Source organism: Condylura cristata, unplaced genomic scaffold, assembly GCF_000260355.1.
Source record: "Condylura cristata isolate star-nosed mole 26May11 unplaced genomic scaffold, ConCri1.0 scaffold00008, whole genome shotgun sequence".
NCBI lineage: Eukaryota > Metazoa > Chordata > Mammalia > Eulipotyphla > Talpidae > Condylura > Condylura cristata.
In genome coordinates this window covers 49,430,897-49,456,509 of record NW_004567109.1, presented here as the reverse complement: position 1 = coordinate 49,456,509, position 25,613 = coordinate 49,430,897, and the positions used below count along the sequence as shown (strand labels likewise).

The 25,613-nt window shown below is 33.7% G+C and overlaps 1 protein-coding gene across 15 annotated transcripts in view; it reads right to left on the bottom strand.

Moving 5' to 3' along the window:
- The window catches only part of ADGRL2 (adhesion G protein-coupled receptor L2), a 137,207-nt gene that overhangs the window by 74,919 nt on the left and 36,675 nt on the right, over positions 1-25,613 (bottom strand). For all 15 annotated transcript variants that reach the window (XM_012722494.1, XM_012722502.1, XM_012722491.1 and 12 more), the window contains exon 2: positions 1,966-2,179. In XM_012722494.1, coding sequence (XP_012577948.1) covers positions 1,966-2,179 — 214 coding nt within the window. The remainder of the gene's footprint in view (positions 1-1,965; positions 2,180-25,613) is intronic.

Sequence of the window (25,613 nt, the reverse complement as noted above, 5' to 3'; positions counted from 1 at the left end):
ATCTCCTGGGGTAGACTAGCAATAAGCCAGAAAATTCAGAGGATTGTGCCCAGAGGGTGAGAAAAGGTAAGACTAGAGGGCAAAGGGTTTAAATTAAAAAATAAAGGATAAACAAAATATAAAAGCAATAATTAATGATAAATTAAGTGATAATCAAGTTTTACTTCAGATAGTCTTTATGTTCCAAGTAATTGAGATTGCTTGGCAGAAAACTATGGACAAGTGATATAGTACTTTATAAGTTCAATCATAACTAACAACTACTTTAATATTAGTATAAGGAAATTCTAATTAAGATGCCAAGAGTACCAAAATTTAGAATAAAAAAAGAAAACGATGCCAAGGCATAGGAAAAGCAATACCTGTCACTAGGAGTTTGTTTGTTTTTTAATATATTCTATCTTTCACATGTAGAAAAGTAATTGGCCAGTAAAGATATTAATATACTTTTAAATTCACAACACTTTCAACATATTTTTTAAATACAAAAATCAACCAATGGTGTATATGTCCATATACACACACATTTTCTTAATTTGAATTTGTTATTTTACTTATTTTATTATCAACTGAGAGCACAAGCCACAGATCGAGGAAGTATTTGCAAATGACAGAAATATAAAATATTTTTATCCAAAATATATCAAGAGGTCTCAAACTAAAACTCAACAATAAAAACACCCAACTAAAAGACGGCCAAAGCCTGAACAATTTATTCAATTCTAATGAAGATACAGAGGGCAAGTAAACATATTAACAGATGTCCTATAGGATATGTCATTAGGAAAATGCAAATTAAAAGAGCTGTGAGATACCACTATTCCAAACATTGACAATGCCAAGTTCTGTTATTTGGTCAAACTTTAAACACTGACAACACCAAGTGCTGTTAGCTATGTGGAGCAACAGGAACTCTCATTCACTGCTGGTAGCAATGCAAACTAGCACAGTCATTTCAGAAGACAGTGTGCCATTTCCAGAGGAAACCAAACAAATTCTTCCACTATAACTCAGCAACTGTGTTCCATGATATTTATCCAAATGAACTGAAAATATACCTATACCAAAATTTGAACAGATGCTTCTAACAGTTTATTGTGAACATAATTGCTAAAACTTAGGAGCAAACAAGGTTTCCTTCAGTAAGTGAATGACTAAATAAACTGTAGTATATACATACTACTATGTGGAGTAAAATTTAAAACTAAAAAGTGATGGATGAGTCATTAAGCCATGAAGAGACATAAGGCAAAACTACGGAATAGCAAAAGGATCAGTGGTTGCGCTTAGTTAGGAGGTAGGGATGAATAGGTGGAGCAAAGGATATTAGAACTGTGAAATTTTTCTATGTGATACTACAGTGGTGGATATATATCATTAACAATTTGTAGAAACCCATTAAAATGTTCACTACCAAGAGAAAACTAATGAAATTATGAACTTAATAATGATAATGGTACATCAATATGGATTCATCTACTGTCACAAATGTACTACTGTGGGGGTGGGGTGTTGACTGTTGGGGAACTTGAGTATCTGTAGGGATGGAGCTATGATTACTCTAGGTAGCTTCAGTTCAATTTAGGTATAGAATAGAGTTTATTAACTAACAAAAATTCCAGAACAATTATTCCAAAGATGCAGTTATTTAAACACTCTTGACATTACAAAGACATCTCAAAATTTTGAAGTATTATAAATAAGATTACATTTGAAATATTCTTACTCTTTATTTTGACATATAAAAACTAAAAACTGTTGCATCTGCCTTCTCATATGTCAAGCTGTGTAACATGATACCGAAATATAAATGCTGAAACTTACAAAGTAAAATTCAACAGTAAGTAAAACCCTCGCCTTAACAAAAATGTTGAGATAGACACTCTAACTGACCACTCTAGAACTATCATAATTTTACTAGTTTGGTTTTAATAGCTAAAAAGGGATATTAACATGAACATTTACCTTTGAGTCATAATTTTGAAGGCATCTGGGAGGTAGCAGTCTGTATTCTCCATCTGAAATGGGTCAGCATCACAAATCTTGTCATCTGTCCGACCATAGTTAGCACTCTCAATCATGATGACATCACTGCCTGGACACCGAAGATCTATAGAATAACCTTCACAGGACAATTCTCGCCTAACTAACCCAAATGGTAAAGCTGCTCTGCTGAAACCTTAAAAATAAAAAAGAAAGAAAATGAAACTTAACTCATTTATTAAGTATAGTATTTTAATAAAGGCATTTCAAGTACTATGATTCCTGTCTATATTTGAAATGGACCACAAAGTATATTTTTTAAGTCATCCATTTACAGTTACTAAATAGCTCTTTGTTTTTTTAAATTCTGTGTGAATGATTTATTATTAAATTTATAGGTATATACACAAAACATTTTCTGTATAACTTGGTCATGATCAGAAATTAAGTCAGTCTAATAAGTTCGAAGAAAAAGGGTATATTTAATCAATGGATTTTTAAATAGTGGCACATTTGTTTTACAAATATAGAATTTAACAAATATTAAGGAAAATTTTCATTTTTGTAAAAAAAAATAGAAGTTATACTACATATTACATATCTGGTCTTAACTTTCTAATTAATAGACATATACTAATTTCTGCTAGTAGCATTATCAAAATAATTTATTTAAAACTGACATCAAGGAATGAATAGGCATTGAGGAGCTTGCACTATTCCAATCTAGGACAACAAAACTGAAATAACTGGAAAGGATCAAGGCCAGTCTTGTCATCCACATAATGGTGACGGAACATGTTTCTTTTTCTACTTGTCTAGTTCTAAAACAAGACAGTGTATATAGATGTCCTTAATCAAAAGGTCTATATAAATTTATGTATGGTTTGCGTTGGGCAGAGTATTGACAATTACTGTTTATGAATTCTTGTAAAAGAGATTCCCAAATAAAATGAAAAACTATAACACTGTTTCATTTAGCTTTCAAATAGTTCTATAAAGAACACAGGACAAAGGCTAAAAGGAGAGAAAACCAAGAATAGCCAAGAGGACTTATATGTGAGAAGAACATTTTTAATGTGCTGAGTTAATCAACTATATCAAAAAAAAGAAAACTCCTAAATTATCACTATTTTTAAAATTTCCATTCTCTAACCTGTTACCACCTATAGATTTCTGTTAAAAAAAAAATACTAGCAATAGGCCCTCCCTGGTGGCGCAGCGGGTTAAAGCACTGCACTAAGAAGTTTAAGTCACTTCCACATGAGTTCGATCCCTGCCTGCCCCGGAGGAGATCCACATGGCGTGGCAGACCTCTCCTGACCCCGCCCGCTGCTCCCCTCAGCAGTGTACTTCGTTGATCTGCCTGTTCTGCACCCCTCTCTGTCTCTGGTGAATCCTCTCACCCTCCACATCTCTGGCCTGTACCCCAGTTCTGTACGAATAAATAAATAAATCTTTAAAAAAAAATACTAGCAATAATTTTCTTTCTCCACTTTTAATTACTCTGTATTGTATGAATTACACCTTCTAGGCTTTTTTACAAAAGAAAAAAAAAAAAAACACTGGCATTCAAAAGTAAAATAAATGGTTCCAAGTTAGAAACTTTTACATTGAAGAGCTGGATTAGATGATCACTTCAATCCAAAAACCAAAATCTGTCTTCTTTCTCTTTATTACACAATGCCTTCCACTAACTCAATGAAATACAAGGTTACCCAGATGAATATACATCCTCTTTCTAATGCAAATAATACTCCTAAAGGGTAACTGGGTTACACACTGCTTTGATTTAGGAAATTAGCAATTCTCAAACTTGGCTGAACTCTCATTCCTACTAAGAAAACCAAATGTGCAAGTGGAGTGAAGGAGGAAGAAATGAATACTACTAAGGCATGGGACTGTGGTAAACCCAATCATGTTAGATCTTACTAAAGATCTATGATACTATAAGATAACAAAAATATGGTGTGGTATTATGAGATAACAAAAAATATTTAGAAATGAACATTTGATAAAGAATATGAGAGTCAACTAAAATAGGAAAAGAAAATGGCAAGAGCGGCATACTTCAGTAATTCAGTAAATTTCTAATATAGAATCTTCTAAAGAAAAGATACCATGGTATTTAGACTCTTGCTGCACAGAACTGTGTTTCTTAATGGTGTGAATTGCTTTATCTATTGCCTACTGTTTTAAATTACAATTTCTCTTTTTCTGAAGTTCTTGCTCTCAAACTGCTATTTCCACTCAACTTTATACATATTTTCACTAAAATGGTTATCACTGCCCTATGCTTACTGTGCATATTCAATCTTAACTGTGAGGATCAAGTTAATAGTCATGATCCCAATGCTCAGACTGGTATGTAGCATGTAATGCCAACACATGAAAGCACACCAAATTGCTAAATTAAACAATTATTTCTTTAAAATCATAGAACTTGCAGTATTTTCTTTTGCAATACCTGCTTTCCTTGGTAGTGAAAACAAATACAATGAGCATTAAGAAATAGAATATTTGTAATCAATGAAAATAATTAGCCACTTCCAGAAAAGACAAAGTATTTAAACTCTGTCAAGTTTCATTGTCTAGATTCTGCTGGGGTTTGTCAGTTTTTTCTCACAAAGACAGATAGGTTACATATTTTAAAATTTTCCTTTATTTCTGTTTACAACCAGGAATAAATCTAACATATATGTGTGTATATATCAAGAGACATTAAAGTAGTCATTATAATTGCTAATATATACACTACAATGGTGGCACTGTGCTAAATGCTGTATATACATCACTCTGCTTTACACTCAACATCAAAAACAGCAAAAGGAATAATGAAGTAGCTACTACTGTACTTACTATCAATTTTTGAGAGTATGAAACTAATGCATCAAACAGTAATTCAGAATCTCAAGGATTATTTAAACTAATTCTAAACTCATGAAGGATCCTCTAAGAGTCCAATCTCTTATTAATGGTCATGAACAGAAAATTATGTGTATAAAAATGCAGAGATTTATGACATAAATATAGAGACCAAAACTACCCTTCTCAAAGACATTCCAAGTTCTCACAAATCTTCCCCATATACATTTCTAAACAGATTAGCTTTGTGTGCATGTTATTCTAACATTTTCAAGTGATCAATAGTTAAAAATTTTATCTTAAAGATATAAACATATATGCATATGTTAACATGGATTTGTTAGTACATTATATGGAATATCAAGCTAAATGCTACTCAAGAGTACTTGTGGGGAACTAGATGAAGTTTGCACACATCATAGATTAATTATTCTAGTCAAGTGCTGAACGGGAAAGAAGAAACATGCCAATTACAGAGACAAAAGAAAAATTCACACAAAATTTTAGGGAAAAAAATATAATTCTGAACCTTGTTTCACCACTTCATACAAGTTCTTTGAAAAGTTTAAGGGTTATTGATTCCACTTCTTTCAACAACAATTGTATTTTAAAGGAAGTTTGTTTGGAAAGTCAATTGAAATTAGTATTTATTTTAAAAATTTAATAGTTAAACTATGAAAAGATAGAATAAATTTTCTTCCTAAAAACACTTATTTGCTCCCATATATGTAGCATGGAATGACCACCTGAAACAATTCACATGAAGAAAGCATCACAGATCTGGAACAATTTCTTAATTGCACTTTCCCCCTTTATACATGAAGTAATTTTTAACTGTTTCAATTGAAGAGGGGATATTAAAGAAAAATCATTTGCCAAGACCATATAACTGAAACTGATTCCCAAACATGACTTTGCATAAGAGTCTTCTGATCAATGTTTTTAAAATAAAGATTTTAAGCCCTAATCCAGATACATGATTCAGGATCTGAATTCAAAATAAATTTGTATTTGGAGAGGAAAACATTAATTTATTTTTATATGGTAACTGAGATTACGCTATGGATTTCTCTAAGGTCTTTTAAAAATAGTTCCTTTCTCTACTGAGATTACATATTTGCTAAATTGCTGCTGTCACACTTCTCTTAATCCTTTAATATAGTATTACTTTAATCTTTGAATATCTTTACAATCATCAACTTGAAATGTTTGTTAATCTAATATCTGAGCTCACATTAGTGACTGTTTTATGGATGCTTTACCTCCTAAGTAAGAGTCAACTTTCTAGTTTCTTTGCATATCTTGTAAATTGTTGTAGTTGAAACTAAACATTTTGAATAGCACACTTTGAACAACCTTAGATTCAGATTGTCCCCCTGCTGCAATACTTTCTTGACAGTCTCTCACAGGATTCAACCTGTAGAATCTGTCTTCCCCATAGTATGCAGGTGCTGCATTCTTATTGCTACCATTATTGCCATTTTAACTAATATTTTTCTGTTCTAGCCTGGCTTCCTAGATCACCCTTGTATCTACATAGCTTAGTGTCCAGCCAATGATTGCACAGAAACGTTGTACAAAACCATCACCCCACAATAATGTCTCCACCCTTTATAGGCTGATTATTCACAGTGTGTGTTCAGGAGTGTTCAAATTTCAGGCCATTTTCTATCAACCTTGATTATTTACTCTGCCAAGTCCTCTCACACCCCTGTAAATCAAGAATGCACAGAGAACACGTGGCTTTCACTTCCAAAATTCCTCCGTGCCTAGTTGGGCTCTCCAGTCTCCCCAACTGGGACCACATATGCTGGCAAAGCTTTCCCCACTTATTTTGCATAGCATTTATCACTGTTCTAACAACACTGCGGACCATGGCTTCCACCCCCCACTCCAAACCCAGTCAACTCAACCTGGCAGCAAAGTCACCAAGTTTCAACACACTCCTGCCGGATGAAACTACCACATGACAATTAGCTAAGGAGTAGGAGATGCTCCTGGAAAAGGAGCAACCCCAGGCTAGAGGGCTATAAAATTCCACTGTCCGTAACAGAAGATTTATCAATTTTCCATTAATAAACACTTCCCAATTTCTTGCTTGGCATTGGTTAATTTCAAGAGCCCAACAATGGTTGCTGACAATTTTGTTCAGTTTTATAGTTGTTTGGGCAGGGGATGAGGGGATTTGCTACCTTCTTCACCCCCACCGTTACCAAAAGTTCCCCTAAAACTTTTCAAGTATTTATTGACTGTAAATTCTCAAAACCACTATATGAAATAGTTGTTACTGTCACCATTTCACACAGGAGGAAACACAGATAAATTGCATTTTCTATGATCATACATCTAGTAAGTATGAAATCAAAGCTTGCCGCTCCAAATGACAGTGACAATTAATGGCAGGTTTGGAGACCCCTGTGGTTAGAGTCATAGTGAGCTGGGTGCTTTCTGTCTTAGGGAAAGAAGGATAGGGAAAGAAATACTACCAAATATTCAATGAAATTGCTCAGTAAACAAAATCAACATAAAGAAATTTCCAAATTAAAGCCTTTTAAATCACACTATTATTGTAACATTTATTTTGTAAGTTGTATTTGCAGTCTTTCTCTATTGCAACAAAGAAAAGCATCCCAACAAGCAAAGTGTAATCCAATCCATCTTGCAACCCTGACAATCGAAGAAAAACTTATGGGAGGCCCTGTGAGCAAAAAAATCAATACTGCAGCTTTGTGCTGTGCAAATGTGAATACTGCCAAATAGCGGTGCTTAGAGTAAAATGAACTGTTTTGCTCCTTTTTTCCACTCTGAGCAAATGATTTTGAAAGACAGTTACCCCACAGCCCCCCAGCTATAAAATGTCAAGCAATAACTCTCCATGCTTTAGGCTGGTGATTGGAAGAAATACCTCCTGGCAACAGGTGCAGTAACTTAGGGCTGAAATCATTCACATTCAGGGGATAACTCCTAATAAACAGATGCACTGCTACCAGATGGGAATTTGTAAGACCAGAATTGGAATTCTATCTTTGGATTTTGCATCATTTATGAGCATTTTTGCAAGAAATGTGGTGCTCTGCTAATAAATAGTACACTCTGTTAGAAGGTTTATGGCTGTGATGGACTTCAAATACTTGATGAGGAACATTTTGCTTTCTAACATTGTCACCATTCAGTCTGCTCTTTGTACATTTTTGTAAAATCATACATTCCTATACAATTTCTTTTATCAAGATATAATATAAAACCTTGAAATATTGTGGTACTGTTTTTCTTAATTATACTCAACTAAACCCCATCATGGATGCTACTGCTCATGCTGGTGAGGGCTCTGGTAAGCACTAGGCCTCTTGATTATGAGAAACCTCTATGGACTGGGATTGTGACTTCAAGCTCTATTGAGACATTAACTCAGGCCACAGTGCTGGCATGTGAAATCTCTCATTATTCCCGCTTGTATATGTTAATGCAATTTCTTCCCAAAATGGAAGTGAGAAAAATACTTAATGAGGGGACATGATTTTTAACCAGGTTGAACTCTAGCTTATAAGTTTCAAGAAAACTTACTTCCATTTCATTTGAATTGAGATGAAAAGAGAATGTTAAAAGTAAAACTAAAAGGTAACATTTCACTAATAGTTCAACTTTTCCATCAATTTTTCCATAATCATGAGACCATCAAATAAAATTATAAAAATTAAGGTTGCATAATAAAATTTTTCTTTGTATACTAAAAAGCAGAATATTAAAAACATTATTTTACTAAATATATACAATAGCATTGTTGTTTTAGTTACCCTATTAGAACTAATTTTATCAAACATTAAAATATCTCATTCTGTGTGTCCATTACCATGTAATTATTTGAAACTATCAGCATTTTATGTAAGGTGTCTAGATATGTAAAAAGTAAAATAAAAAAAAATTCCAATTCAACTTGTCATTCCAAGAGAAAAGGATGAAGTGTCATGTCTCAGCATAAATACACTGGCTTTGAAACTGTGGCAATTTTTAAGTATATTTGGTCATCATAAGATACCAATCAAATCCTTATAGAAATAAAGTTTTTGCAAAGTAATGTATTCAAACTATTAAAGACCATGCAATATATAATCAACTTACAATATAATCAACTTACCATAGATAAATACTATGCCTCTTTTGAGGAGAAAGTTTACATAAAGTTTTTGATAAAAATAAATGCATATACAAAATACTGTGATTAACACTGGAAGACACAAAAAATTCCTAACAAAGAGATGCATGATGAATAATTAATGCACAATAAAATCCAATTACATAAACAACTGGAGGGGGGAATCATCATTGGGATTGACTAAAAGTAACATTATTCTGGACACTTGAAGGATAAAATATACTTTTAAAATGCCATTAGCTGTAAGTTCAATTATCACTACTTCTGAAACCTTAAGAGGAAAAGTATGCATTGAGCCCTTCAAAACATTTGATATTAAATTCCTTACTAGATGGAGTTTGATATCTCCCACTTACAAACATCTGAAGTATGCACAACTGATTAATAATTTACACGTACCATTAAAACACAGCAACTTAAAAGTTACAAAATACTACTAGTTTAACACAAAACTGGTTAGAGAAAAATTCCTGATAAGCTAGTCTATTAAAAATAATATGTGATACAATTGAGATGAAAAAAAATGTACAAAATGATGTAAAAATAAACTTTAAAAAATTAAAAATAATAATAATATGTGAGAGGTTTAGCAGTATCACCATATGGCTATAACTTCTCCAAAATTCACAAATATAGGATACTTTAATTCTGACCTACTATTTAAAAATATTTGTGAATTTCGTATTAGAACTTAATATTACTCCTACTACTCAGTGCCTGTGTTTAAGGTATTCCCTTTGCACAGGATGTTCTACTCAAGCATCCCTTAGGCAACAATTACTCTCTAAAATTCAGTTCAAGGTTCTCTTAATAATGCTGAATTCAGGTTCATGTCATCTATACACTTTCTTGTAGTAAATATCTGCTAGGCACCTACTATGTGTCTACCAATCTTACAGACACTTGGGAAATAACAGTGAAAAAAATATCAATCATCCTGGATGATTTACAAAGGCCTGAGTTCTCCATCTATAAAGAGAGCCTTTTTGGCTTACCATCATCATGCCAAAACCTAATATAGGGTCAGGTTACACCTCTCTGTTTAGTATAAAATGAAAATATGTTAAATAAACAGATGAATGAATGAGTTGAATGAACAGTGGACAGCTCCTTGATCAAAACAGGTAGCAAAAGGGTATCTTACTTTGTAATCCTCCTCTACTGAACTCAGAAGTGAATCCTCCTATTTATTTTTGTATATTTGGTTAGTATATGGCACATAGTAGGCTCTCAAATTTTAACTTACTTTATACTTTAATTCCTTGTACAGGAAGATGTCAAACTGACCCAAAACTATACAATAAAGGTGTTTTTTAGGAGAAATACAGACACAGCACACTTGTGTTTTGATAGTTTTAAAAGTTTTTAGTTTTGCAGCTTAAACTATGCACATTATCTGAAAATGGTAATTTTTATGAAAGATGTCAAAATTTAAAATATATAAACATAAAGTAACATTTTCACCCCAAATTTGTGGGACTCAATGTGAAAATCCTGGATTTGGGGTCATGAGTCATGCAAAATATCACAAAACTAGTATAACAACTTTATTTTTCTCTCTTCCTCTCCTCTCCTCCCTGTAACAGGAAATACTCCTTACATTATTTTATAATTAATTAAAATCAGTTTAACATTAGAAGTTACCATCAGAAATGTAATTCCTCAAGCCATTCACATTATATTATCAAATTAAAATTGACAAGTAATTATGGAAAACCATTCCCTAATATCAACAAAGGCCTAGAGAATTATTAAGGGATAAATATCAAAACAACAATTTTATCATCTCCTTGGGTACAGCAATTTTACTGTCACTTTGATTACTTACCATGATTTGTTGCAATTTTCTTATTTTTTAACTACTCTTTTATTACCAGAAATTCCACTAACTCTCCCCTCACAACTCAATCTTGAAGAGACTGTTTTTAAAGCAACTAAACAAGCAGCAAAGATCCAGAAATGTGAAATTTGCTATGTCATCCCAAGACACATGGGATAAAGATTCCATTCCTTTCCTGTCACTATGATGACTACAACTGGCTAGAGGCAAAAAGCCTGTTTAATGTGTTTCCCAGATTGGGTTCCCAGATCAATGGGAGTGTAAATTTGGATTGTAAGTGTTTCTGTTAAAATCTTGTCTTATTTAACATAAACAAATATTTTTTTATTTGCAATAAAAATGCACACCAAAAAATTAACCATAATTTCATTTGGATGAGGTACATTTGAGTTGCCTCACAAGAGGGACCACAAAGTATTATGAACTTATGATTTGCCTATGAATGAACTTTCATTTGGCAACAATAAATTCTAAAGGTATGAAGAAGTCTGCCTGTTTAACAACTGGCTTCCTCATTAAATGTACCTATAAGGTGGCCAATTAATACCAATTCTAAAACTTATTTGCGTTAACTACATTGAAACTGCATAGAAACCACCCACTCATTTCTCTTAATCCCAAACAAGAATCCAAAAGTAATAACGTTCAACTACTGCTGGCTCAAATATGCTAGGTGGGAAACCATTATATCACCATATACATTCCTATGAGGTATTTATGTCTCACTTCAGGTCGGAAAGATTAGCACAGCCTTAAATACAGTCTCAACTCTTATCTTGACTTTTCACAAATTGTTATACACATTAATGTTTCAATCCTTTTAAAAAGTGTCAGTCATTTAACCTCTTCCCTCCTGAATAAGTGAGAAATTTCCTGTTTTTCAACTGAAAATGTCTATCCCTTACAACTTCAAATGACTTCTGGAAAATAGAACTCCTTTTTTGTTTAACTGAAAAGTAGTAATTCCATCAATGATGAAAGAAAGGTTTTCTGTCAGGAATGAGGAAGGCATTTTCCAGCAAGGAACTCATTAAACCAAAGTTGAATTTTTAAAATTTCCTCTGTTAACTATGTTTAAAATGTGATTCTAAATTACATTACATACATACATAATTGTAAACCCTCAAACACAGACTATCTTACTTTAAAATTAAAGGTTATTTTTATATTATAAACAGCAGTAAAGACAAATTTGTGAAAGATACATGAACTTTTAAGGACAACTAACCAAGTGTGTGACCTGATATATATAAAACAAAATTATTCCAGTGAATACTGTACTGTTGTGTTATTACTTCTCTCAATAAAAATTTGTGGAACTAAAACCGACAGAATGGGCCTTCCCTAGTGGTGCAGAGGGTTAAAGCACAGCACTAAGAAGCTAGAGCCTCTTCACTATGAATTAGATCTCTGTCCCAGAGGAGGTGATCACATGACCCAGCAGACCTCTCCTGACCTGCCTGCTGCTCCCCTCAGCAGTGTACTTCTTTGATCTGCTTGTTCTGCTCCCCACTCTGCCTCTGGTGAATCCTCTCACCATCCCTGCACCTCTGGCCTGTACCCCAGTTCTGTATGTACAAATAAATAAATCTTAAAAAAAATACATATTGCTCATTCGTTCATTCACTCACTACATATTTGTGCTCTTCTTAGTACTCTAATTCCTTCGTTAGACTATTTTGATATAAACAATAGAAACTAAAAACATGCTAACCATAGGTAACCACTGCATCCACAAAACACAGACGGCCCACATGTGATAAAAGTCCTACCTGAAGCTGAGATGACATATTTGTCTGAAACTTTGACACTATGAATTAAAAGAAGCTTTCCCAAAATAGTATGAAAATTACCAAATAAGTCCTTAAGTGACAACATGATGACTTTGATTTCATGACTGTTCCAATGTTGTCATTTCTATATTGTAATGTTGAGAGCTGTTCAGTTTTTAATGGAGAGATGAGCTTTTAAAGAACATAGTTTTTACTCAAACTATTTTCAGATCTGGGTCACCGGGACATTCAAAGAGGGAGACAGGGAGAGATACGTTTAATCTGACATCTGTAAAACCAAGCAATGTTACCTTAAAAAAAAAAAAAAAGAAATATCCTATTTCTAGAGTTAAAATTATAAACTTTCTTATATGTAATTGACAAGCTGATCATCAAGGCAAATAGGAAGCAGCAGGGTAGCCGAGGCAACAGCACAGGTCCTGCTCCTGCTTATCCTCTGTACTGTCCTCTTTCACACTTGCCCCTTCCAGGTACCAACACCCTAGAAGCAGTTCCAACTCTGATTCAGAGACTCTCACAATTTTAAGGTGTTGCAGGAAAAAAGGTTCTTAGGGATGCTGTTATGCAATTATGTGCCCAAGACCCTGAAAATCACACTAATGAATGTTAGTCTTTCAAAGCAGCAATTATTGCCAAAGGAGAGGAGTGCTAAGAAGGGGTCACTGATGATCATAATGCCCCACTCCTGGCCACTGAGTCTTACTTCAAGGCTACGAGCAAAGCCAGCACTTTCCTATTTCTCAGGGTGCCCCAAGAATAATGAGAGAATAACTACTCTGCCATTTAGTGAGATGCTCTCTCCATTCCCACCCCCACCCCGATGATGTGGATTTCTGACTGGCAATGTCTGCTCTGCTCTGTAACAGTATTCTGCAAGCTTGGCAACCACATTAACTTTTAGCAAAGTGTCACTTACATTCTGCAGGCTGGCTAATCTGCTTGCTTCCTGCGTGCTTTAAACCCAATTTGTTAGCTGTTTATCTTGGAAGTTTTACTCTTCTTTTTTCGAGGAACTTCTTAACTATATACTTTGCAGATGTACTCTGTCCAGCACACACCATCTAGATTTCAATCCAGACTCCTCTATTCCACTAATTGAGTGATGTTTCCCAGCGCTAAACTCAGTAAACTCAGTTTCCTTATCTGTAAGACTGGAATAGTAATAGGTCCTATATCTCATAGGATGTTGTGAGGATTAAATAGGTCACTGCCTGTAAAGTATTTGAAAAAATACTTGGCCACTGAGTGCTCAGTTCTGCCAGCATACCTTTCTTAGAAGGTGGTACATTTGACACTTGGTTTTAAGTTCTGGATTCCATCCCCAGTGAATTAAGGAAACAGATTAATTGGTAAATTATAAATCAGATATAACTGAATAACTATATGTAGATAATTTACAGGTTATGAAATCATAATTACAGGTAATCAGAAATAGCAAGTCCCTGTTGTTCTCATCTCTCCTCTCTCTATTTTCTTTAATGGCACCAAGTTCATTTGCTCTGTGTGTGTGTGTGTGTGTGTGTGTGTGTGTGTGTGTGTAGAATTCAAAAGAACAGATCATAACTTGCAAGTATTTAGACTAAGTGAGACACTGTGTACATTACCTCATTTAATTGTTACAATGACCCTGGCTGAACACACAGAATATTCTGGCTGTCTGATACATTTTCACTCATCCCTTTTTAAGACTAAAATATCCTCAGAGGCGTTTTCTCTGACCACATAACCGAGCTACTCCATCTCACTTTCCAAAACATGTCGTAATTCTGACAACACATTCCTGAACATCCTCTGTACTTGCCACAGTTTCCAACTTATCTCTAGTTTCTCCTTTTAAGACTAAAAATTCCTTGAAGGCAGGAATGGATGCATACTCCTGTGTTTATCAAACATCTAGCACAGTGCCTGGTTATTTAAGCACTTAATGCATACTTATATCGATTTTACAGCTAGGAAAATGGAGGTTCAGTGGTACAAAAGGTCAGACTACTACAACTGGAAGCTGAACACTAGCCTTTAATACTCCACTTAGAACACCACTATAGCTTGTCAAGTTGTACCAGCATCTACTGGTAAAAATCCAGACTCCTTTACTTCAGCAGTATATTAGTTGATTTCACCATGTGTATCACTGTAATCCCAAGAAATCCCTCAAAATCTTTCAGAGGCATTAAAGTTCAACATCAAATGCACGTTGAAGGGACACATCCTTTTTTCAGAGATTTCCCATACAGTATAGCAAACTTATTTTGTAACCCCTATTATTTGAATGCATAATCCCCTCAACTATAAACACATTTGTATATTAGATTAGACAAGTGGACATTTTATTTGGAAATCTGATAGGCAAACTTTCAAAGTTTCCAAGGTTAATAGCAAACATTTTAATGATGATAGCAAATATTTTAATGATGACAGCTTCATTTTATAATGCAACATCATATTTTTTGTGAGCATTCAGATACTGGCATGTTTATTATACCAACCAAATAATGAGAGACTCTAAAACCTCTATACGTTTCAAAGAAAATCGAATGAAAAGTTCTATATATGTTGACTATGACTGGGGTCCTCTGTGCTTTCACAACGTCTACAACAAAGACAGCTGGTTGAATAAATTAATCAATCTGACTAAAATTTGAATTATTTCTGAGGTAATATGTTTTTCTACATCTTACTTTGTAATAAGTATACACTGCAAGTATATATATGCATGCCTTCTGTGGAAAGCTGAAAGGGCCCCTCTTCAGAGATAGCTTTCTGAAGATAGCTCTTCAGAGATAAAGTTTTCTTAATCACATGGAACATTAAGATGAGTCTGGTGTAATATGCACTCTGGAACTGGCAAACAGCTGGTTATACTTTTATGTAGTAGTTGTCACCATATAAGGTCCAAATAATGAGATGCTGTGGTGTCAATAATCTAACGTCAGTAAGCTCAGTAAATGAAATTATATATCTTTAATGAGCCACTCTAGCTTTTTCTCAGGTATAATTATTTCTCAAGTACAACTCCTTTCATAATATATTCCAGCATCCACTGAGCCATAGTTTGAATTCACAAGCTTTCTGGTAAAGTTGGGAAGGGGGTATGGGAGAGGAAGTCTTCATGATAGTACCTACAGTTACCATTTTGTTCACAATCATAAACACAGCACTTAAGGTAGGAACTTCATAAATACATGTTAACATGCTTATGGTAAGCCACTATCTGTCCAAATTTTACTAGATCAAGTTTTAAATCTTAATTCCTTGAGATAATTCCTTTTTAATCTTTTAAACCCAAATTCCTATATGTCCTCTACTTTTAGTGCATATTTCATTTTTTAAGCTTATTTAGTCCTCCCTGACAGATCTGAGGGATCTCCATGTGCTAATAACAAGACACAGTATACTAAAATGGTTTTTGCCCTTTTTATACTTAAAGAGTTCTTATGAAGTGGGAGTACATCATTTTATAGAGAATGGTGAACAACAAAAGAGAGAAAAATTACCTATATAGGTGTGTGTGTGTGCGTGTGTGTGTGCGTGTGTCAAGCCTAATCCCTGAGGAGGGGGATGTTTCCAAATCAAAACTATACAAATTCTAACAGCAATATTTTTTGACCAGAAAAGAAGTAATAGAAACACCACATTAAGGTCATTTTTTAACCTTTGCTATTATTTAATTCTAAGAACATTCATTACAAAAATACCATAATACATGGAATGCAGAGATGGAAGAATTCTGTCAACATATTTTCACACTATTTTTTTTAATTAATAGAACTACTCCCAATTCAGGCATTCAACATTTCACATGTTTATGTGGGTATCAAAAACTACTCCACTATTTCCAGGATACTGAAACTCAGCATGGCAAGAAACTCAGTGAAACTCAAGAAACTCATGGTATAATTGTATAATGACTATCACATTCATTTACTCCACTCTACCAGAGGAGGAGTTTCTGACTGACTTATGAATGGCCCTTCTAAAATTCTCTCAATTCCTCATCTCCATAATTTAAGTCTTTCTCTTCTTTGGTTTATAACAATCACTCTTCTACCTTTATCTTTCTAAAAGCCGATCTGATTCTAGCAAGTATAATGGACTTGACAGCTCTCCCCAGTCTTCAAAGGCCAAACATCGAATCTAGCGTTCAAAGTAACTCTTGACTTTCTAGCCACATCCAAAGTGTCCAGACTCATCTCTCTCAATTCTCTAACCCAAATGAATAAAATCACAATCAGCTTTCAAAGATATATTCCAGTGTCAGGAGGCATTTTTCTGGACCTAACCATCAGAACAATAATCAGTGATCTCTGTGTTCTCACACTACATAACTAGGAATAGCTGTATTCATCTAGGTACTACTCCTTCAGAATATCAATTCTTACAAATTTTTATTTATTGTTTTATTCCTCAAATAATCCAGTGAAAAATACTCTTTCTTAAAGAACTGCAATCTATGAACAACCTAAATAGTTAAAACTAACTTAGGGATGTTGTAACTGGTGAGATTTCTAGGTCCCAACCATTGTTTTACCACATCCCACAGACATCAAAATACAACATATGTGCTCCATCAAAAAATACAACGTATGTGCCATAATGCAAATCTCATGACAAAACATTTTTATTATATGCAATGTACTCTTTTTGTTATTCTCTTTTACTTAAATGCTGCTCACAGTCTACTAAATGTTGTCTTCAGAAAGTGACAATGGGTGCCAACCTACAATTTAAAGCATATTAATTTAGTACAAAGCTTTAAAGAAACTGGAATTCAGGATAAATACGTGAGTCCCCTGAGATTCCTGAGTTAGTTAATGTATGAAGACTCTAGATTCTCAAACATCGGTCTAGGTAACTGGTCAGTCAGCATGTTCTCAAAGTGCTTATGTACATTCTATCAACTGGTTTGGAAAGAAATCCAAAACTTACAATGAATACTCAAAATTCTACTCTCACAAGGTAATGATTCTTCTCAAAACATACTCAATATTATTTGTAAATTTACTTAGAATAATCCATGTTAAGCACATAACAATATATACTCGGAATGTCTAGTTTTGGCTAATTACACTAGAGGGCATTTTTCTAAATCTCTAAGACTTCAGGACTAAGTGCATCCTTCTTAGAAAGTATGTCACATTCCTGGAATTTCACAGCTATGGCTTTTTAATCCATTACCACTTTTCTACCAAGGGATTACTGTCTTGTTTTTCTTACATTAATTATATAGAGAATCCTCAGGCAGAATTTATGACAGAAAGAACATAAATAAGCTAAGCAGACGCTACTTTAATTAAAATATATACATGCAGATATTTTGTTTTAAGCAGAATTCAATAAAGGTTAAAGTTATTTTTATTTGAAAGGTTTTGTTGTTTCAATAAAAACTACATGTTAAAAAGCTTATCACACTATATCTTAATAATTACAGAATAAGTAGTCAAGTTGGAGTTTCATCTATAAAGGTAATAAGTATCTGAGGACTATTTGGGAAGAGAACACATAGGAAATACAAAACTGCCTGATAGTTAACTCACTCTAATAAATAGCTGAACTTCTGGCCATCCCTGGTGGCACAGCAGGTTGGAGCGTAGCAGTGCCAAAGTGGCCACGCCCACTTCAGCATGAGTTCAATCCGTGGTCCCTGAGGTGATCCACATGGCATGGCAGACCTCTCCTGACGTGCCTGCTGCTTCCCTCAGCAGTGTACTTTGTCGATCTGCCTGGTCTGTTCTCCAATCTGTCTTTGGTAAATTCTCTAACAGCCCCTCAAACTCTAGGCTGTACCCCAGTTCTATATGCATAAATAAATAAATCTTAAAAAAAAAAAAAGCTGAACTGCTTCCTGCCAAAGAATTAAAGAATTATCTGATTGCCACCAAATTTAAAAGACTATAATTTGAACAATATAAAAGGTGCATAATTACAGATAATTGCAAAGAAAGAACATATACACTCATACACAAATCAGGAACAAAACTGCTTCCAACAACAACAAAAGCTAACTTCTCTCCTTGCAACTATGATTCTCTGAAGATTGTAACAGGGATCCTTATTGCAAGTTATTCCAGCTGATTAACAGTATAACCTAAAACAGTATCTATTTAATTTTAGTTCATTGTTATCCCAGCGGCCTACCTAGATTTTCACAAAGCTACAGGTAGCCCTCATTTGCCTCTGTTTTGGAGTAACATCAGTTTGGGACTGTTTTTGTATACATCTTAACACTATTAATAGGGAATTCAATTTTGGAAAAGACAGAATTTATGGAAATCCAACCCTTAATTAAATCAGGGAATGAGGATTTGAAGTAGTAAATAATAAATCACAATGAAACCTCAATCTGGTTGTCAAGGAAACTACTTTGCCTTGCTATAATTGCTGTGATCCCCATTCTGCCCTTTTTGACACCAAGCCTTATCATGCATTCTGGTCAGAGACTAAGAAAGTAGGTTTTCTATTCCTCTCAGGCAATCATGTAACATGCATTGAGCATGACTGAACAGGGCCATGCGACCATACAAACACTAAATTCAAGGCCTTTCTTTTTCTATTTGGAGACAATAATTAACTAGTAGGCAGTTTACTCCTATCAAACTACAGATAAGAAATGAGACCAGGCTACCTTGGCAGGTCTTAGCAACTGTTTATAAGGAAGCTTTTACTAATTTATTAACAAAAGGCCTATTTGTGAGTTAATAATAATTAATATCTTAAAGCTCAACATCACTTTTTTTAAATTCCTCTGAAAATAAAGATCAAATATTAGGGTTGGAAGATAACACACACGCACACACACACTTATAAAATAAGCAAAAATATTTATGTTAAAGTACTATATTTAGGTTTTATAAACCAAACATTATAAAACAATAAAAAGAAGTGCCAAATAGATATTATTAGCACAAAATAACCTTCTTAATTCCCCTACTTAACTCTTTATTTTCATATTGTTCATTTTTAGACTACAAAAATATCAAAACAAATTGTCAATTTTATGTCTCTAATTCCATACATTGCTTCCATTTTGTTTTAACTATTTTTATGTATTTTACTATATTCCAAAACATTTACTTCTAATGTAGTTCTATTAATTCTTTTAAAGAACTCCTTTAGTTTACCTGGCTACATTATTTTTTAGATGACTCAATTCTGAAGTTCTTGCTACTCTTTTCAATTACAAAATAGTATAAAAATAACAATACCAATATATATTTTTAAGCCTGTCAGTAACATCAAAATCAAAATTACCTTCATCATAACGTACATCTGCCATATACTCATTTTTCTGTTTTATTTGCATTAACTCAATATAATCACACACAAACCAAGCTACTCTAGAGTTGGTCACTTACCTCTCTGTTCAGCTGATGTCTAGTCAAACAGAATTTGACAAAATTTTAGTTTCCATTATCACTGTTTCCTTAATTTCAATTCAAAATTAAAATACAAGGCAGGAAATTCTATAATTTGGTAGAACAGGTCATAAAAGTTGGCAAATCTTCAATTAAAAAAAATCCACAATATCATCTAGGAACCTATAAGTCTGTCAACATATTTCCAACAGCAAAATGTATGGCAAGATTCACTACAAATAATTCGCAAATACAGGGTTACTTCCCAATGAAGCTTCCAAAACACTTGTAAGTATAAAACAGTAGCTACCAAGGACTATCAGTATTGCAATATATGACTACTCATAAGGCCACAGTCTGATCTCAAAAATGACATGTATCTTAGACACCCATGTCTTCTCAATGAAGGATAGCAAGGAAGCAACTACTCAATAAAAAAAATCATAAAGTTATGGAATTCAGGTAGAATACCAGAAATAAAAAATACAAAGTTAAATTGGGTGATACCTGGAAAAGGGGTATCTGGAATTAAAGTCTGGTGCAATATCAAGAGAACACAACCCACTATGTAAACATATGAGACATAAGAAATTTCCTAGTATGAAATGTATGGCTTTAATATTTTCCTTGTTTTTTCTCTTATTTCAAATAGATGGACTCACTTATTTTTTAAAAAATTATTAATTACAAAGTCCTTGAAAATAAAAAAAAGCAGGAAGGTTCTTCCTCAAAAATCTCTATCAAAGCAATATTGTTAAAGTTGATTATTTGTTTTTGTTTTTTTTTTAATATTTATTTATTTATTCACACAGTACTGGGGTACAGGCCACAGATGCAAGGGTGAGAGGATTCACCAGGGACAGAGTGGGGTGCAGAACAGGCAGATCGATGAAGTACACTGCTAAGGAGAGCGGCGGGCGGGTCAGGAGAGGTCTGCCGCGCCATGTGGATCTCCTCCGGGGCAGTCGGGAATCGAACTCATGTGGAAGTGGCTTAAGCTTCTTAGTGCAGTGCTTTAACCGGCTAGCCACCAGGGAGGGCCCAAATTTGATTATTTGTACAAAAAGAGGTAAAAAGAAAAAAGATTATGATGCCAAATGTTCCTATTGACTCCACTGTATTAATGATATTCTTGCTTCACTTAAAGTAAAAACATAATTAAAGTACTTCTTGTAGAACTTTATTTGATATCCAAACTTAGAATATTACATAGGGTTGTTTTTAACTTTGCTTAAGCTCTCTCATGAAATCCATGACCCGGAAAAATAAACTATGTACTTCTTGGACTGAAGCAACATATCCCATAAAATCCATTCTCTCCCATACCTGAATGGTATGAAACATACCATACATTTACTGTAAAGTTAATTAAAGCTTTGGTTTCACAAATCAACTGCTGTTGCCAGCTGCATTTTAAGTAAGAGTAAATAGAGACGGTTTGAGCTGTCAACAAAAGACATAATTAAGGAGAAAAAATGCTGTCAATAAAACATGGCTACATTTAAAACTTTGAAAACAAATAGGGCCAACCACTTTTGGAATATATTGTACAATCAATACATCTTAATCACTAGCCATTTTGGTCAAATACAAAACATAAGATATACAGACAAAGCTTACAAAATCATATTTGTAGGAAAAGAATGTTCTATGAAAATGAAGGCTAAACTGATTGCTTTGTTTAGTTTTTCTTATCTAAGATCCAAAATATAAAATGATACAATATAAAATGATCAAGGGTCTATATCCACAATTCTGCTCTCTAGATGCAACGAAGAGAGGCTGATTCATTACATACAATGGGGCCTTATTTATCTACTAGAGATGATTCATAGAGTGCCTCAGAAACTGAGAGCAGACATCATATTTTTCAGTTAAAAACACATTTCATTCAGATACAAGGCACAATTATCTCTCCCTCCTAGGTATCTCCAAACCATAAAATCAACTTGTTTATTTAAAATGTTTTTAATTTTTAAACTGTTTTACATGTTTATTCTGTCATTACACATATACAGATATGGTCATTTAGACAATCTTTGCAGAAAGCATGAATTTTTAGGTTTTGCACTGTACCTTTTTAGATAAAACTGTATTTCTAATAAAATTATATTTAGCATACTCTAAATCTTTAATAAGTTTGCTAGAAAGCACGTTGGTTACAGTATAACCAGTAAGCTCTGCAACTACAAGGATTTGTGTGCATGTGGGGGAGGACACTTGTACCTATTTAGCACCCAAGTGATTACTGGACATTTATCCAACTTTATCATTTCTAGTTAGAATATGTTATAGATCATCACTTTTTTATCTTCACATTTCCCTTAGACACCTAAAATCAGGAAATAATGTGTCCAAATTCTGCTCAACTTTTATTCTATAGTATCTCTCTCTAAGTTGGCATACCAGAAATGCAGAAGGACTTAACAACAACAAAAAAGTGTGGGAGCACCTCTACAAAATTCTTTCAAAGAAGAAGAAGAAGAAGAAGATTAAGAAAATTAGAACAAACCGATAAATCAACTAATTACTGACCATCACCAAGGTGTTTTAACATAGAGATTTATAGTAAAATTAAGATAAAACATTGTCTTCACCTTGAATGGTGTGAAGTCTATTGCGGGAGGGAAGAGGAACAGACCCATAAAAAGGAAGTTTACATAAGTAAATATTCAATCTTGTGGCACAGACTATTAGGCTATTTGGTGAGTAACGGAAGATTAATGAGACCCAGAACTGCAAAAGCAAGATTCAGCTTAACTTTGAAAGTATGATAAAGAAAGACACAGAGGTAGACAGAGCACCAGGAGTAAAAATCTCAAAAGTAAAATTTATTATTTACCCCCCCCCCAAAAAATCCTCTCTCGCTGTCAGTGTAATTCTATGAAATGTAACAACCTGAAAATAAGAAGAATGCTTTGACAAGAAAAACACAAACATTAAGTACAAAAGGAATGAATGCATTACCAAAAAGCAGAAAAAAGTTGTATCACTCGTGTTTAGCCTAAATCCTTCACCCTCCACCCCATACATTTCATAACAACATACAGTTCACACTCAGCATGTAAATCTATTTATTCCACAATATGCAACTTGGTACACTGCAATTTCAAACAAATATGGGAAGAAATGGGGTCTGGGGCTAGGAGTGAGGAGAACAATACAATGACTGTAAAAGATGCCACTGTACTGATTAAAGCTTGAAGAATAAGATAGATATCTTAAAATTTCTTTCGACAACAACAAAAAATGCCTCTTGGTGATGAAAGAATTTAAGGTTAACTATAAAAAAATTGGGAGGTATATTCCATATCTGCATATAACAGAGAAGGTTGTTTTCTTGGCTTTTACTCTTAGGGTGACTGGGAAAGTGCAACAACTTGTGAAGTTAAGTCCCCCAGCTGTAACTGAGGGTCAATTAATATGCTAAAAAATACTGCAACAGGGTACAATAAGGATGCTCAAATGATCAAGGACAAATTATCAGAGAATCTCTTTCAACACAGTAAGGAAACTTCAAACAAGTTTTTTTCCCTCACTGTTCACATGAAAAACTAAATCTCAGCATATTTAAATGAGTTGTTTTATACACTGGGCTAACAATTAGAACTGGAAATCAAATTCAGTTGTTTTATAGATTAGCTTCTGTAACACTTGATTTTTACTTAACTACCCACATAAAGAACAGTCATTAAAAACTCATACTTCATGGGCCCTGCCTGGTGGCACAGCAGGTTAAAGCACATAAGTTAGAAGCTAAAGCCACTTCAGCATGAGTTCAATCCCTGTCCCGGAGTTGATCCACAAGGCACAGCAGATCTCTCCTGACCCGCCCACTGCTCCCCTCAGCAGTATACTTCATCAGTCTGTCTCTGGTGAATCCTCTCACTACCCCTGCACCTCTGGCCTGTACCCCAGTTCTGTATTCATAAATAAATACACTTAAAAAAAAAAAAAAACTCATGTCACTATTGGTACACCTGGCTCACTGCACAAGTGCATTTTAAATATCCTATTCTACACTGAATGATTATCAGCAACTAGGCATGAAACTTAAAAAGGAGAGGGTGTTAAAAGAGTTATCTAATTCAACTGGTTAATGTTGTAGATGAGGAAATGTGACAGCCCAGAACTGTCACTGCCTGTGGATACACAGTAATTTCATGCTGGAGAAAGGTCAAAACAAATAATCTTCTTATAACGGCCATGATGCTTGCTTCTGTAGATATTTGCTCATACATATTTTTACATTTTCCCTAGCTTGTTTGGATGTAATTATCTGTTTTAAGTAAAGTTCTGTTTTCCAGTCACATGCTGAATCAATCAATTTGTGTCTTTCTGTCTTCTCTCCCCACCCCCTCTAGATATATAGTTGCATTTTTAATCCAGCAAAGCTACTTTCAGTCTGGCCCTAGATTGGAAATAATTCAATAAGTTCAAAGATACAGATCATTTTCCAGGGTTGGAAAGTTGAGGTATGGATAAAACAATCAGATAAATTATTTTCGTATTTGATTTCATTGTTAGACTAACGGATTTGTTTTAATTAAATGATTTTGGGGGGAAAAACCATAATGTACACCTGTTTAAAACTGCTACCTTTTGACATGAGCTAACTGTACTAGAATGCAACAGAACCAAATTGCTTCATTTTAAGAAATACAAGATATAAGGGGCACCATTTTAAAGAAACAGCAATTCAAGAATAGGACTATAACCCAGACAGGCTTTTATTTATTTCATGTTTTTCATATTAAATTTATTCTAGGTTTTAGCCTTTTATGTGACATTGAGCTATTTCATAATTACAACTGAAAAGAATGGCCTGTTAATTTAAAAAGGACATATTACAATCTCTCTCTCTCTCTCTCTCTGGTACTATAATATTTTCTTTTTCTTTTTTTTTTTTAAGACAAACCAGTTGGAAAAGTGGGTTAGCATTATTTGGGCAAAGTAATGAATAAATGACCTCATTTGCTGTGAGAAAGGGACCATTAAATGAAAGAAACAAAAAAGAAGCATGAAACTAATAGACTGACTCAGTGTCATATGAAACCATTTTTCATTATCAACAACTTCAACTGAATAATTTTAAATGCATGTTTCAACTAAAAGTATAAATAAATCTTCTAGAATCTCCTTTTACATCGTTTAGAATCTCCTTTTACATCGTTGAGAAATGATAACAAAGCAAACAAATAAATCAGTTTTATCAATTCTTCTAATATGATTTCTTTCAAAGCTATTTGTTTCTTGAGCATCATATTCAAAGAGACTATTTGCCTAGCATAAATACCTTCTAGACATATAATTTAAAAAAAAAGCAAATACAGTGTAACTTAAATTTTATAGGTTATTATAAATTTTCATATATTTTGAAATGTTTTTCAGAAATGTATGCCATAAGTAGTCCATGGGTTGGTAAAGTGATGCTTGTTTATTTACAAATAAATTATTTAAGAATGTCAATCTACTGATACACAGATAACCTTAATATAGTCATATCTATGTAAGTTTAATGTGTAATTCTATTTATCTGTAACAAGTACACAAGCTGTATCTACCAATGAGAAATTCATGTTTGGTTATGTTAAGAAAGAATATCAAGGTGAGGCACCTGTGGGATAGAC